Source organism: Artemia franciscana, chromosome 20, assembly GCF_032884065.1.
Source record: "Artemia franciscana chromosome 20, ASM3288406v1, whole genome shotgun sequence".
NCBI classification, from domain to species: Eukaryota; Metazoa; Arthropoda; class Branchiopoda; order Anostraca; family Artemiidae; genus Artemia; species Artemia franciscana.
Genome location: NC_088882.1, coordinates 28100154 through 28115930, shown reverse-complemented (window position 1 = coordinate 28115930; position 15777 = coordinate 28100154). Strand labels below are relative to the sequence as shown.

Genomic DNA, 15777 nt, shown 5'->3' with positions numbered 1-15777 from the left:
CCTGACCGATTTGTAGCACATGGCGCATCACTAGATATTTTGTGGGAAATAAATTAAATAAAGGGTCCCCTTCCCCGTCGGCTTAAGCCCAAAGTACCACAATATTACAAAAAAAAAGCTTGACATAAAACATACCATTGTACACTGCCACCTGTCTTCTCTTCAACGAAGCTGTGGGAGAATTCCCCCCAGATCCAATTTGTCCGCTCCTTTCTAATCTAAGGTTTTCTAAGCTTTTCGTCAACAAGTCTGGAGGCTCCTTGTAACTCATTTTGACGGTTTCTTTACCTAAAAATTAAAGTTCTCTTTATTGCCAAAGCCTATCACTGAGACTTTACTTTTTTAATCAGGAAAAAATTTTTACGTTCGACACTGAAATTATAAAGGGGCTACAGCCCATCAAACCCTTCACTCCCAATACTGAGATTTCGAAACATTTCTCTGAGCAAATAGAGGGGGGAGGCTGGAATACTAATGAAAGTTAAGTCCATATTCTTGAAGTTTTTGGATGGAGAGGGGGCCAACCGAACAAATTTTGTTGGTATAACCTGCCCCCACCGGACCCTTCTCTGTGCAGCAAAGAATATAAAAATGGCAACTCATTCTTTTAAAATATTAATTAAAAAAAATACACGAAACAAGTTTTTCAAAGAAAAGCAAACAGCTCCATTAAGCCAAAAATGAGCAGAAATAAAGACAAGCAATTTTCCAAGAAAACAAGAGCTAAGAGCTCATATGACACTTGTGACGAGAGATCGAATCCGGTCCGGTTATGTCAATCACGCATCTAGAGCTTTGCTTATTCTCGAACTCGCCAAAGCACTAGAAATCCCCCCCAACTCCCCCAAACAGATCGGATTTGGTCCAGTTATGTCAATCACGTATCTAGAACTTATGTTTATTCTTCCCATCAAGTTTCATCCCGATCTCTCCACTCCAAGTGTTTTCCAAGATTTCCAATTTCCGAGATTTCCGTTTCCCCCTCCACCCCCATTGTCCCTGGATCCGATCTGAATTGAAAATGGAGCATCTGAGACCTGATATCTCTCTATATATCAAATTTCATTAAGATCCAATCACCCATTCGTGAGATAAACATACTTCAGTTTTCACGATTTCTCCTCCCTCCAACCCCCCCCCCCCCCAGATAGTCGAATCAGGGAAAAGACTGTTATCAAGTGAATTTGTGCAGGTCCCTGACACACCTACCAATTTTCGTCGTCCGAGCACGTCCAGAAGCACCCAACTCGCCAAACCACTGAAAATACCCCCCCCCCCCCAAAGAGAGCTGATCAGGTCCGGTTGTGTCTATCCCGTATCAAGGACTTGTGCTTATTCTTCCCATCAAGTCTCATCCCGATCTCTCCACTCTAAGCGTTTTCTAAGATTTCCGGTTCCCCCCTCCAACTCGCCCCAACGTCACCGGATCCGGTCGGGATTTATAATAAGAGCTCTGAGACACGAGGTCTTCCTAAATATCAAATTTCATTAAGATTCGATCACCCGTTCGTAAGTTAAAAATACCTCATTTCTTCTAACTTTTCCCAATTAACCGTCCTTCTACTCCCTCCCAGATGGTCGAATCGGGGAAGCGACTATTTCTAATTTAATCTGGTCCGGTCCCTGATACACCTGCCAACTTTCATCGTCCTAGCTTATCTGGAGGTACCCGAACTAGCAAAACCGGGACCGACAGAAAGAGAGACAGACAGAACGACGGACAGAAATTACGATTGCTATATGTCACTTGGTAAATACCAAGTGCCATAAAACTACCGCAAACCGCTATCAATAAATAAATGGAACTCAAAACGAACAGAATTTACAATAAATAGCCGAATCAAACTCAATACTAGCAAAAATTAACATGGGTAGGGCAGATAACCCCCATGCCTTCTCAAGACCAGAAAATAATTTCCACTTTTCTGAAAACAATACATTTCAAAATTTTCACTTTTTTTACTTGAAAAAATATTAAAAGTTTAAGGAATAAACATCAGTACATGTAAAATAAACTGACAATCCACGGTCATTTTTTTATTTTATTTTTTTTTAGTAAAGAGCAAATCATTTCATTATCAAGAAAACTTGGACGCTGTAGACTTGAAACTATTCTGCAGTCTTCAGGGCACTAATGATCACTAACAAACTAAGAAGATTTCTTTTAGCTGAAATATCGACATGGCTTGACCTTGAAAAAAAGGACTTTTAGGGATTTGAGAGCTTTTTTAGTGACTTTTAGAGACCTTCCTTAGTTTTCATGACTAAGGGACCTTGAGGCAGCCCTAAATTTTTAGAGTGTCACCGAGCCTGTGGTTTTCGTAGGTCAGGAGGGAGCTTATTTGAAGTGCCCTTGTTAAGTAGCAAAAAAGATCATGCCACAGTAAAGTGGAGTTGTTTTCCATTGTGTTGTGGCATAAAACAACAATTTGGCACAAACACACTCAAATTCAGTGGATTGAAAATTCCAAGACAGTCAATCAATTTAGAATTATCGAAAAGCTATACATTCTGCTTCCCAGTATCCGAGCCAATAATGGCGTGAAATGACGCATTTATTCCTACCGATAGATGCAGACAATAAAAAGGAAACGGTTAATAGAAACAACTATTTCGAAGCTTCATTTAACTGAGTTTATCCAATTTTAGCTTTATTAGATTATACAAAATGATGTTGGCTATAGTTTCGTATCAACTATTGGGAAGGAAAGTTAGTGGACCTTTCTTTAGGTGGGGGAAATGATGCCTGAATCCTCACTAAGTGTTTTTAGACCAAGTGATTTAATCTTCGTGTAAGTTTTGGTCTCCCATAGTCTCCCTTCATTTCGGGAAATATTTTATATGCTTATCTGCAAGGGAAGGGAAGGTGTGGGGGGGGGGGGGTCCCTGTAAACGATTGTTTGAAGAATTCCCCATCTGTAAAAATAATGACGGCTTATTATTTAATATGAAAAATTCGTCAGTTTTAAATTTGTCCCTCAAAAGCTAATAGACATGGAAGCTTGCTTAATTCAGAAAAAAAGGGTTCAAAAATTCAAAAAGTCATGTAACTTTGATAAAAGTTATGCAATGAAATTCAAAATTAACGATAACCCATATATATATACTGTCGACCAAAGTACCGAAAAACGCAATTTTAACCTTCAGAGGGCCAAAATGTTATCAAGTCAAATTCTGAAAATTATTTGAAGGGAATATTTATAACCGACCTGTTCTGAGACAACACTGACGTACGGTAGAAGATTCGTCTTTATATGAATGCATTCCATATAAAAAGTATTGCTATTAAGATTAATTGTTACACAATGGCTATTAGGGTGGAGACCATCAAATTCTTTTTTATGAGGAGGGACCTCAAAATAGCCTTTTTCCAAATTTCGCCAAATTCCCAAAATTTCCTTAAGAGGTGAGAGGTCAAATGAATTGAATAAACTATAAAATGAATATAGATTGAGTTTATAAATTGTACATCTTATTTCGAAAATCAAATCAAGCAAACTGAGTCCTCCCCCTCTTCCTGAGCCCCCACCTTCCCTCTTGGTCGTCAAACCTCGATAAATAGGTATACAACATGATTTGTAATCGAACACAATGCTGAAAGAAAGCACAGAGGAGCAGAATGTATGAAAAAATATCGAGAATACACATGTGAAGAATGGAGATCTCAAATTCAGGAATATCAAACAGTTCGTGGTAACGAACTGTAGTAAGGAGCGACCCGGCTCAATAGTAACCAAAACTCTAAAAATTGAAATTTTGATACCAATAGCTATATCAAAGGAATCGCATTTTAATTCTGATTTTAAATATATAGGTTTTATCAAGTTTAGTCTTACCCATCAAAAGTTACGAGCCTGAGAAAATTTGCCTTATTTTAGAAAATAGGGGAAAACACCCCCTAAAAGTCATAGAATCTTGACGAAAATCACACCATCAGATTCAGCGTATCAGAGAACCCTATTATAGAAGTTTCAAGCTCCTATCTACAAAAATGTGGAATTTTGTATTTTTTGCCAGAAGGCAGATCACGGATGCGTGTTTATTTGTTTTTGTTTTTTTCCAGGGGTGATCGTATCGACCCAGTCGTCCTAGAATGTTTCGAGAGGGCTCATTCTAACGAAAATGAAAAGTTCTAGTGCCCTTTTTAAGTGACAAAAAAATTGGAGGGCACCTAGGCCCCCTCCCACGCTAATTAAATTGAAACGCTAATTAAATTCAGAAATTAAATTGAAAAAAACTAGTCTTTTTAACTGAAAGTAAGTAGCGACACTAAACTTAAAACGAACAGAAATTACTCCGTGTATGAAAGGGGCTGTTCCCTTTTCAACGCCCCGCTCTTTATGCTAAAGCTTTTTTACTCTTTAATAAAGTAGAATTGAGAGAAAGAGTCAAACTTTAGCGTAGAGAGCGGGGCATTGAGAAGGGAACAGCTCCTTTCATACACGGAGTAATTTCTGTTCGTTTTAGGTTTTAATGTCGCTCCTTACTTTCAGTTAAAAAAGCTAGTTTTTTTTTTTTCAATTTGATCAGATATAACATGACTGATCCAAATTTAGTTTAAACTTCAAAATTAAATTATCCACCAGAATTCAAAACAATAATGCCCCTTTTCCCATGAACGGATCAGCTAAAATTAATTTAGACATACAAAAATCTAAATGAAAAACCTCCAGAGTACCCTAGGATAGCACTACCGGCTTCTGTCTGTTTGATAACAATCTGCTACTTACAATGATAAATAAGCAATAGCGGAAAACATTGGTTTCTTATAGTTCTGCACCATGAAAAGATACGAGCAATAAACCTTAATTCTTTTACAAAGGAACCCCTCTCCCCTATCTTGTCATTGGGTATAAATCCCTTTTTTTAAATTTTTCATTCATTGCAAGTGTCAACTAAGCCCACCCAGATTTTGAATTCTATACTGTCCTTTCAATTGAAGTAATCTGGGTAGGATTTAGTGATAAAAGACGGCTTGTATTTTTACAAAGGTGGAAAGAATCTGATTGATTACCAGGTGACAATATATACGCCAGAAAGGGTAAAGAAAATCCTATTATGTTTTATAATTTAAAATTCGAAATGGTTTATCTATGCCACATTTTATTGGAGCACATAGGAATAAGCATATCACGAAAACGCTGATAAGATGGTCATTTTTCTGGAAAAGACGAAGAAAAGATTATCAAGTTATCTAGCACTTTGCTACCATACATGCACCACAGAATACATCCCTAGACTAGGTCATATCTGGCAAGCTAAATCATGTTTCGTGATTCTCAACAAGTAAAAAAATGAGCAAAACAAACAACAATACTCAACATACACTCAACATATTTAAATCAATGTCTTCCACTCCTCTACACCTTTCTCTAAAAAAAAACTTCCTACTGGAATAATAAGGTCTCTAGAAGTGGTCTCCAAAATACCTAGGAGCAGTAGTCCCTCGAAAAAACTTTTTCTTGAATTCGCCAAGTTTTGGTAATTACTCAGAATAAGTTTCAGTATATCTTCATACGTAAAAGGAACAATTACGCCTACCTCCGAGTCATCCTCTTGATATGACACACAATGTCTCCTACGCAGTGGCACTCACTTGGCCCGTACTTAAGACCATCACTTAAGGGATTCTCCACGGTAGGTTCAGTTTCAGTTCCAAAATACCTGGGAGCAGTAGTCCCTCGAAAAAACTTTTCCTTGAATTCACCGAGTTTGGATAATTACTCAGAATATGCTTCAGTATATCTCCATACGTAAAGGGAACAAGTCCGCCTACCTCCGAGTCATCCTCTTGATATGACACCCCGTATCTCCTATGCAGTGGTACCCACTTGGCCCGTACTTAAAACCACCACTTAAGGGGTTCTCCACGGTAGGTTCAGTTTCAAATAAAACTCCTCACCGTGCACTGCTTTAATCTTGTTGTTAAAAACGCAGGGTGTTAGATTTCTTTAAGCCAGTACACCAAACTTGATTCTCCAATATCCATTGCCATGCTTTCCCTAACCCTGAACTTCCTCCGAAAAAAATTAGGTCCTCCAAGAATTCCCTTAAACTAAACATTTGTAAATATAAGAATGTTAACACAAAATGAGCGTAGTTAACTTAGGGGGAGAGATTTCGGAGAATCTAATTTTCTTTTGGGGATATTCAGGACCCCCCCAAAAAAAAAAAATCGCGGGAAGTGAAAAAACTTGTCTACTGTCTTGAAGAGCAGGGGCCTATGACAAACCATAAGCCAAGACTCCTTTTCCAATTGCAGGTCTCTACACTCAGATTGTCTGAAAATCGTAGTAAGTTTACATTCTTCCTCTAAAGCTAGACACTGAAGCTGGTTATCGCTGTGGGGCAGGGGCTAATCTTTAGGCCTAAAATAGAATATCACTATTGCGGCGGAAAAAAAAAAAAATGAGTTTCTTGGGGATCGATTGGCTACCCGGAGAACCACAAAAATTCACCTTATTTTTGCAGCTACGAGGCATTATTTCTTAGCTCTTTCTTTTCCAATGAGTACGACTACATTACATACAGAACAAAAATATTATAATATTAGTTTTGTTTATCACTGTGTTGGAAAGAAAATATTCTTAATTTTTTGGAAGAATTTGGTTCACTTGAATTATTTTGACAAAAATTATCGCCTGCAAATTATTATAGCTGACGCAACATTTACCGTTCTCTTTAGAAATTTGGCATTGGAGCAGGTCGAAAACAGTTGTTTTACTCTAAAATACAGAAAGAAATGTTTCTAAAAATCATATGAAAATGTAGGCACATAAAAATCAATAAAACATTATTAAAATAGATATAAATAAATGAAAAAATCAAGATCCAATCAACATGCATTGATGTGTATAAGGTTAAAATAAAAAAGATGCTTGAGTAAGGCAGCCACATTATAAGCTAAGATAAGAATGGGCGTTTATTCTGTAATCAAGGTTGTCTCAGTTGGGACAAACTAGCAAAGAACGGACCACGGCCCGTAAAAGACAAAAATCAAAAATTCGTTAAAAAAAAGTCTAGCGAGAAAAAAAAATGCCATTTATCGCTGATTCCGAAATGGTAATGATTATTTTGATAGGTCTTAATAATCAAACGTTATTTTGAAAACAAATTTATGGGAATTTCAGAAAATAGCCCAAAACCCCTCCGTAATGGCGTTGAAATTCCACCACTGAAATCGACATTCTCGCCCCAGGAAACTTATAGCCCCAAACATTTAACAACAAATCACTTTTTTCCATGGGTAGCAATAGTGTGTCCTCTTTTTTCTTGTTTATATCGGAGACTCACATTTACGAGGAGGGGCTATAATTTCAGAACACGGCCCGGATCCCAACCAAAATGGCGTTTAAATTATATCATTGAAATCGGTGTCGAAAAGCCCCGAGAAACTTATAGGCCCGAACCTTGAACAACAAATCACTTTTTTGCATGGGTAGCAATGGCATGCCCTTATTTCTTGTTTATATCTGAGAATCGCATTCATGATGAGGGCCTAGAGTGCTCCCTATTTAAACTTACACCCCTGAACTAGACTGTATAGACTTGTGTACAGGGTTGCCACCATGGTTAGTTACTAAAGTGTCATAATTGCCTAAATTTGCGTGCTGTACAGCGATTTTCAGCACTATGGTCAAAACATTGACTGTGATGGTGCTAAAATAGCGATGTCGTGCTATTTTCGCACTGTTTAAGCGACCCAGAGCACGTGCTACACATAATGAAATAGTGCATCACTTTCATCACTCACTTTCGTGGTACAGGTAGCAAACCTGGCTGTGTATAGCCAAAGTAGATGTAGTAAACAGGATGATGTATTTATATATGCTTCCAAATACATTTCTTTTGGATAAAGTAAAAATATCCAATAAAAAAATTAGAATCTGTGTACAAGTAAAGAGGGGTTGGAGCTTCAATCATGCGAAAACTACGAGTTCGTTAGATGACGGCTACCACCTCCTTCAACTCCTCATTAAGTATACTTGGGTATGTGTCACCCTTTACTTAAAAGACTTTTGGAAAAATTCAGGGCGGATTCAAGCCACAAATTAAATCAATATCACATATATACAAAATTTCTTTGTATATTAAGTAAGAAGCAAGTTATTTCTTGGAATACTTAACAGGGGTATGATGAGGCAGCAGTCAACCAGCAACGCAATATGAGTTTTGATCATTTTGTTTTAATTACTCTTCACTTTTTATATAAATAAACCTAGTTCAGAACAAAAGAGTTAGCCCCAAATAGAGTCTGGTGTGTTAAGCATAGTAGTTATATGCCTCTCAGTCTTTTGTATAAGACAAGAAGACGTTATGATACCACATTATGGATCTATTTCTGGGCATTTGTATTTGAGAATCGGCACGGTAAAATACATTTTGCGACAACTGGCATCTTTTGTCGCAAGTTGTCACGAGGAAATGTAAAAAGTCGCATCTTGTCACGATTTACCTTTCCCATCTTGTCACGAGGAAAGGTAAAAAGTCGCAGTCAGTTACAATCTTACATTGTACAGTTTCTGAAAAATTATATAATTTCTTTATATCAATTTGCGACGTTTTTACCTTTCCCATCTTGTCACGAGGAAAGGTAAAATGTTGCAGTCTGTTATAATCTTACATTGTACAGATTCTGAAAAATTATATGATGTCTTTATATCAACTTGCAACGGAATTTTTGCTGATCAGTTGCATGACGACTTGATCTTAATTTGTCGGAGGGATGAATAGTCCCCAGCCCTATATAGCCTACCCGAGAGCTTATATCTATTTAGACAAAAAACTGTAGAAGCTAATTCTTCACATATATGTAAAGAAGACAAAATATATTAAAGTAACTGGTGATCTATTGAACTATTAGTCAACCTAGTAAAGAGCAAATCATAGCATGCAGGAACCAAAAAAAAAGAAGTGTTTCCAAGTAAATCTTCATGTGTAAAAGAATATCCACTCTGCTTCGTGAATAGTAATTATTATCTATTTTAAGCTTTAAAGTAAAAAGTAATGACGGAAGAAAATTTACAGGAGAATCAAAAGAGCTTGAAAGTAATCGAAATTGGCGGTGGATAAAAAAAAAATTACACCAATGGAGTCGTTGCGGTCAAAAACCATTAAAGGGAGTTTTTCAGTCTTCCGTCTGAAAGAAAACATTGAAAAAATCACATTCATAGCACAGACGTGTTTTTTTTTCTTATCTTACTAGCGCTAGTGTGGCACTGAAGCACCCTTAAAAGCTGTTTAACGGCTCACTTGAAAGTTAAGGCTTTTATCTACATCTTTTTCATGAAACCGTGTTGACAGCAATAAAGCAAAACGCGATTTTCAAATAAAAATTGTTTTTCAGTGCCATTACGCATCAACTCTCGAAAATACGTTATTAGAATCACCTCGGCCAAAAACCCTAAAACACAGGTTTTTAATCCTCCTCCGCATGAAAGACAAAAACCGTCATCAAAGAGTGAATGTTCTTAATAGAGCACAAGAGAGTACGAAAAGGGTTGGGCGCGCAAGAGATCGGGGTCATAAAAGCCACTTAAATTTTTACACGTTTCTTGGGAGGTGGCTAAAGCAGAAGTTCTGACAGAATGGAATGATTGAGGAGTGTTTAGCCATATATTTGCGCCCAAATTTAGGAATTTACAACTTATAAAATTACTAAACATGTAAAAATATCAGAGGGATTCTGACCTGGAACGGGGGGTCGTATCTCCGCTTTATCAGGCATTAATTCCTCGTTGTTCTCTTCTTCTTCCATATTGACCTTTCATTCTGAACTTTCATTCCTTAAAAAAAATATATATACAAAAATAATAGCCATTAATTTTCAATCAAACTGATATATGTTAGAAAATTTTCAAATCTAAATTAGAATAATTTCTAAATAATATGTTACTAAAGTTTTAAAATACCAAGTTTTTTTTAAAAAAATCTCTCAAAACTAAGAGGGAGACGATAGATCCTGATTGCATATTCAAAACAGTCTTGGTCCCCAAAACTGTGCATCCTTAAGCAACTGGTGTCAACGGCCAATTATTATCCAAGATGAACTTCATTATTGTCTTAACAGTGAAATTTGGCCTGAACAATCGATGGAATGTAGAAATGGGGATTATTCGATTCACTGATGCTGAACACATATTCGTCTGAACTGTGTCATAGATCGAGTTCCATAATGACACCTTCAATGAAGTTAGATGCAGGTAAACAAGTATTTTCAAAAGAAAGTAAAGATGACGAAACCATGTTTTTATGAGGAAATAGATGGTGTCTTTAGTCTCCTGCCTTTTATGCCAAAGTTTCGATCAATTATGGATAGTAATTATACTCCCAATTAAGCATAAGGTAAGCTTTGTCTCAAAAAGTAGAGGGCCTATATAAAGGATAATTTATATTTTTTATAACTTTGAATGTTGATTTTTACTTTAATTTTAGTACAGCTGTTCTTTTTATATTTAATTTTCGACCATTATTAATACTGTGTTCAGAGTTATCATAAACACCCCACTGTTTATCGACGCACAGAGTCATCCATAATATCTAGTGCCAAATCATATTTCACTGTATAGAATTTAATCAAAAATAATCTGAATCAACTTGGTTGAATGAGGTTTTAAAACGAACATCTATGTCAAACATTTATTTCGTATGGACTATGCAACTCTTCAGGGGCGAATGTGCCACTGCAGGGCTTTAATGCCTCTGAAACCAGGAGGCAATACAAACACACATATATATATATATATATATATATATATATATATATATATATATATATATATATATATATATATATGTATATATATATATATATATATATATATATATATATATATATATATATATATATTTATATATATATATATATATATATATATATATATATATATATATATATATATATATATATATATATATTTATATATATATATATATATATATATATATATATATATATATATATATATATATATATATATATATATATATATATATATAAGATTATTCATCATGAAATATGCATACAATATTACATTTTACTATTTCCCCACAGGCCCTTTGGCTTGTCAAGAAGGGGGAAGACAAACGAGTCACTTACTCAGAGAAAAAAAAATATTAATAATTGCTCAAAAAAGAATACCAAAAAGGAGAAGAAAACAAGAGCTAAGAGCTCATATGGCACTTGTGACGAGGTCGGAAGAGCCAAGAGCCAGGAACTCATATAGTATGAGCTCTAGCAAAATTATCTAGCAAAAAAGGAAAATCAGAGGCTTAATGCCGGTCAGGATTTAAAATAAGAGCTCTGAGACACGAGGTCCTTCTAAATATCAAAATTCATTAAGATCCAATTACCCACTTGTAAGTTAAAAATACTTCATTTTTTCTAATTTTTCCTCCCCCTTCAGCCCCCAGATGGTCGAATCGGAGAAAACAACCTTATCAAGTCAATTTGTGCAGGTCCCAGACACGCTTACCAATTGACGTCGTTCTAGCACGTCCAGACCACCGAACTCACCAAAGCACTGGACCCCCAAAACTCCCCCAAAGAGAGTGGATCCAGTCCGGTTACGCCAAACACGTATCTACGAAATTTTCTTATTCTGCCCACCCAGTTTTATCCCGATCTCTTTACTCTAAGCGTTTCCCAGATTTCCGGTTTCCCCCTCCGACTCCCCCCAATGTCACCACACCTGGCAGGGATTTAAAATAAGACCTCTGAGACATGAGTTCCTTCTAATATCAAATTTCATTAAGATCCGCTTACTCGTTCTTAAGTTAAAAATACCTCAATTTTTCTCATTTTTCGAATTATTACCCCCCCCCCAGCTCCCCCAAAGGGAGCGTATTCAGTCGAATTATGTCAACCACGTATCTAGGACTTGTGATTATTCTTCCCACAAAGTTTCAGCCCGATCTATCCACTCTAAGCGCTTCCCAAGATTTACCGTTTCCCCCTGTATCTCCCACAATATCACTGGATACAGTCGGGATTCAAAATAAGAGCTCTGAGATACGAGGTCCTTCTAAATATCAAATTTTATTAAGATCTGATCACCCATTCGTAAGTCAAAATACCTCTTATTTATTTTTTTCGTCTCCCTCCAGCCCCCCAGATGGTCGTTTCGGAAAACGACTGTTATCAAGTCAATTTTTGACAAACTAAATTTATTACGTAGCATAGAAATTAGGCGAAAGCTACACCAGGAAAGAATTTTATCTTGGTGAGGCATAATTATTAGAATATTCCTCACATTCCACAGTATAACGTAAAACATTAAAGAAGTAAAAATGACCATGATTTGCAACTAGAAACAGTTTCAGGGAGCGAAATATAACAATAGAAACTTAACCTCCAAGCTTAATCTATAATCCTAAGTTCAAAATATCATTCACTCCAATAATTCTAGTGAGAAAAAAATTCATAGCCTAATATAGTTCAGAACATGCAATGCCATGATACACATTCATGAACCTCTAGTTATCCCATCAAAATGTTCTAGGGGGAATTTCTATGGAATTATTGAAGAGAAACTTCTCTGTTTGGAATACAACTTTGACTACTTAGTTTCCCACTAAAGAGACCCAAAATCATCAGTGTCGATTGGAGGGGGGAAGCCACCTAAAGAACAGAGTCTATTACTGTTTAAAGAAAACAATCATACCACTAAAGCTAGGATTGTTCTTTTTTCATTTTGTGTGTTGAAGTTTCGTACTATGATTTGTCATTACGGTTTATTAGTTAAAAACATCTCAATAGGCTTACCAGGAAACAAAAGTTCCACTCTTGAGGCGAAAAAATATATAATTAATTTGTTTTTCCTTTTTTGGGCTTTAACTTATTCCCATAATTAACGAAAAGATAAAATAATACTTTATTGTTAAACGATTGTCACAAGCCGGAAAAAAACGAATTCATGTTTCAGGTCAAAAAACACAAAAATAGAATTCATAATATGAAGCAAACAAAAACCATACCTCAAACTGCGTTACAAAGGAGTAAAAAACGGTAATAAAAAACTGAGCGTAAAAAATGTGACAATACACACAAATAAAAAAAGACGATCATCTGAGTTTGACGATCGTAATGGTTCAATATCAAATAATGTTGCTGCTTTGCTGGGTCTATAATATGAAACCCATGAGTTGTCGGGGGAAAAATCGCCATTGTTAACCCATGGTTATTACCATACACGCACTCATAGAGATAGGCCTTCAGGCCTTAAAACGCCATGACTGCTCTAATAATCACAGTTCTCATAAACCACCTATTTTTGGACTTTTCCAAATTTATAACCCCTCCACTATTTAAACTTTCAGGGTTAGTAGGTCTCCTTCTAAGGAATGTCGTTTGGCCCAGTGATTTATAAACATTTCGTCTCGAGATTTCTTTTTTCTGGCCAGTGGCAACACTGAGTTGGATGGTTTCAGCATAGCCCACGTCCGGTTCATCTTGGGGTTTTATTTCTATTTGAACCATCTGCTTATCAAGATTAAGCCTAGGACAGCTAATCATTCTTATCAAGTCAAACGAATCTCAGAGAAATTTTCCCTTTGATTGACAGAACAATACAAAAATTTTCCAAGCGTAAAAAATGGAAAAATACAAAATGGATCAATATCTTTGAAGAACGACAAAGGGGGGCTCAATTCAAAAAACTAAGCTCTTGAGAAGTTATTATGAAATGGTAGATGATGGGTGAAGTATTCTCCGAGCTCATTATGAAAAGTAAGAGACATTTCGACCAATCACAATCCTCTTCATTTCTAGGAGAATGAACGACAGGAGCTTATACTTCAATATTTAATAAGGCATATATGGAAACCACCCTAATTTATACAATAGATTCCCTGGAGCAGTAGCTTAAAATTAGAATGATTGGGTGAATAAAATGGCCCTTCAAAACCCTTGAAAATTTGCAAAATCCGTGACATTATCATTATCGATATAACAAGCTAATATGAGGAAGACAATTATTTTTACAGAACATTGATCCGACGCATATGGGAAATAGATAAGTTAAGAGATGGTTGTGGAATAGCAGCACATGCTCCAATGGTGGAGGAAGAAGCGAAATATCCTTGATATCTAAGAGAGCCAACGATAGAGGCCCTCTTCATTTGAATGACATTAATTGTATGTCTTGCAATTACTCTATATTTGGAAAAAACTAGGATCAGTTTTACGAATACGAGCAATTATATAAAATTCAAAGAGGATTGGGAACTAAAATTTTTATGCAAATCCTCAGACAATGGATGAAGATGATTTATTTTAATGACATTAAATTTATGTCATAGGCTACATTGACTCTATATTTGGGACAAGATAGAATGAAGTCATTTGTTTTGCAGCACACTGAACCGACTGCAGCGCAATATGTGAAATTCAAAGCAAGTTCTTCAAATTCTTTATTATCTACATAAAAAAAATTAATAATAATAAAAAAAACAATGCTATCAAAATAATAGCCCACAGTGAGGTGAACTCATGTGTCGGTCTTGCAAAAGAGGATTGAGAAACATAATTTTGATGCAAATCCTCAGACAGTGGATGAAGGTAATTCATTTTAATGACATTAAATTTAATGGCATTTGCGGTATTATCTCTATACTAGCGACAAGCTGAACTGATCAAGATATTTTTTCAAAGAAACTAATCCGACATATATTAGAAATGGAAATAATTAAGACAGTTGTGAAATAAAAATTTGAAGCAAATTCTAAGAGAGTTAACGATGACATTTCAATTCAAGGACGTTTCGTTAAATGATATATGTTCAAGATAAGTTTAAAAAAAAAGTGAAGATACTTTTTACTGTTTTTTTTTATCGTTTTTATCAGTTTTTTTAATTAGTTTTCTTATTAAGGATAAAATTAAATAATGGTAGTAAAATACAATTTTTGAAGCAAATCCTTGCACAGTAGAAGATATTAGTTCAATTTTCTTGACGTAATTGCTGCTTTTGTTGTTGTCGTTTTTTCAGGCCTACTTGTAGGCCTAAAAAACAATAAAGTAGGCAACAATTTTTATATTATTGAAATAATTTATATTTGGAAGGCTCAATATTTTCAATAAGAACTGCGAACTACATTTTGGTTTATATGACTTACAACAAATATTTAGAAATAAACAACCGTGTTGTTTTAGGTAGATAATCCGTTTTAAAGCGCATACAAATGTCAGTCACGGACTTTAACACTCAAAACTAAACCACACTTCCCACACTTCCCACACTTCACCACACTTCCCTCAGTTCTCATTCCACCCCTGAGTAGAGTAAGTTGTTTTCCTATGACAGAGAAGTCTTTTTTCCTTTCCCCATGTAGTACTACTGAGATTTCTATTATTATTTCTCAACTTCCAACTAGTTGTTCAGTTGATAGTTTTGGTTTGAGTAATAATGTCCTTAAAAAAATCAGTCAGTTTGTTTCTCATCCCATCTCACATATAACTAACCTCTCTCTTTCTTCTGGTATTTTTCCTCATTTATTTAAAGTTGCTACCGTTGTACCCTTGCATAAAAAAGGTGATTCTTCTCTAATTTCAAATTACAGACCTATTTCTCTTCTTCCCGTCATCTCAAAGGTTGTTGAAAAAGTAGTGTATCGTCGACTCTCTTCATTTGTATTTAGTACTAATTCGACTGCTGGAAATCCTCTCATCACTAACCATCAGTATGGTTTTCGTCCCTCATTCTCTACCTTGCACGCACTTTCTGATGCAACTGAGTTTGTGCGTGTTAATCTGGACAAGGGCTTGTGTGTTTTGGGTCTATT

At 35.7% G+C, this 15777-nt stretch overlaps 1 protein-coding gene across 4 annotated transcripts in view; it reads right to left on the bottom strand.

Annotated features, from left to right (window-relative positions):
* LOC136040073 (axin-2-like) overlaps positions 1-15777 on the bottom strand; it is a 123709-nt gene that overhangs the window by 73608 nt on the left and 34324 nt on the right. For all 4 annotated transcript variants that reach the window (XM_065724147.1, XM_065724145.1, XM_065724144.1 and 1 more), the window contains exons 2-3: positions 9691-9785; positions 136-288 (exon numbers count right to left, since the gene is read on the bottom strand). In XM_065724147.1, coding sequence (XP_065580219.1) covers positions 136-288; positions 9691-9757 — 220 coding nt within the window. In that variant the 5' untranslated portion in view covers positions 9758-9785. The remainder of the gene's footprint in view (positions 1-135; positions 289-9690; positions 9786-15777) is intronic.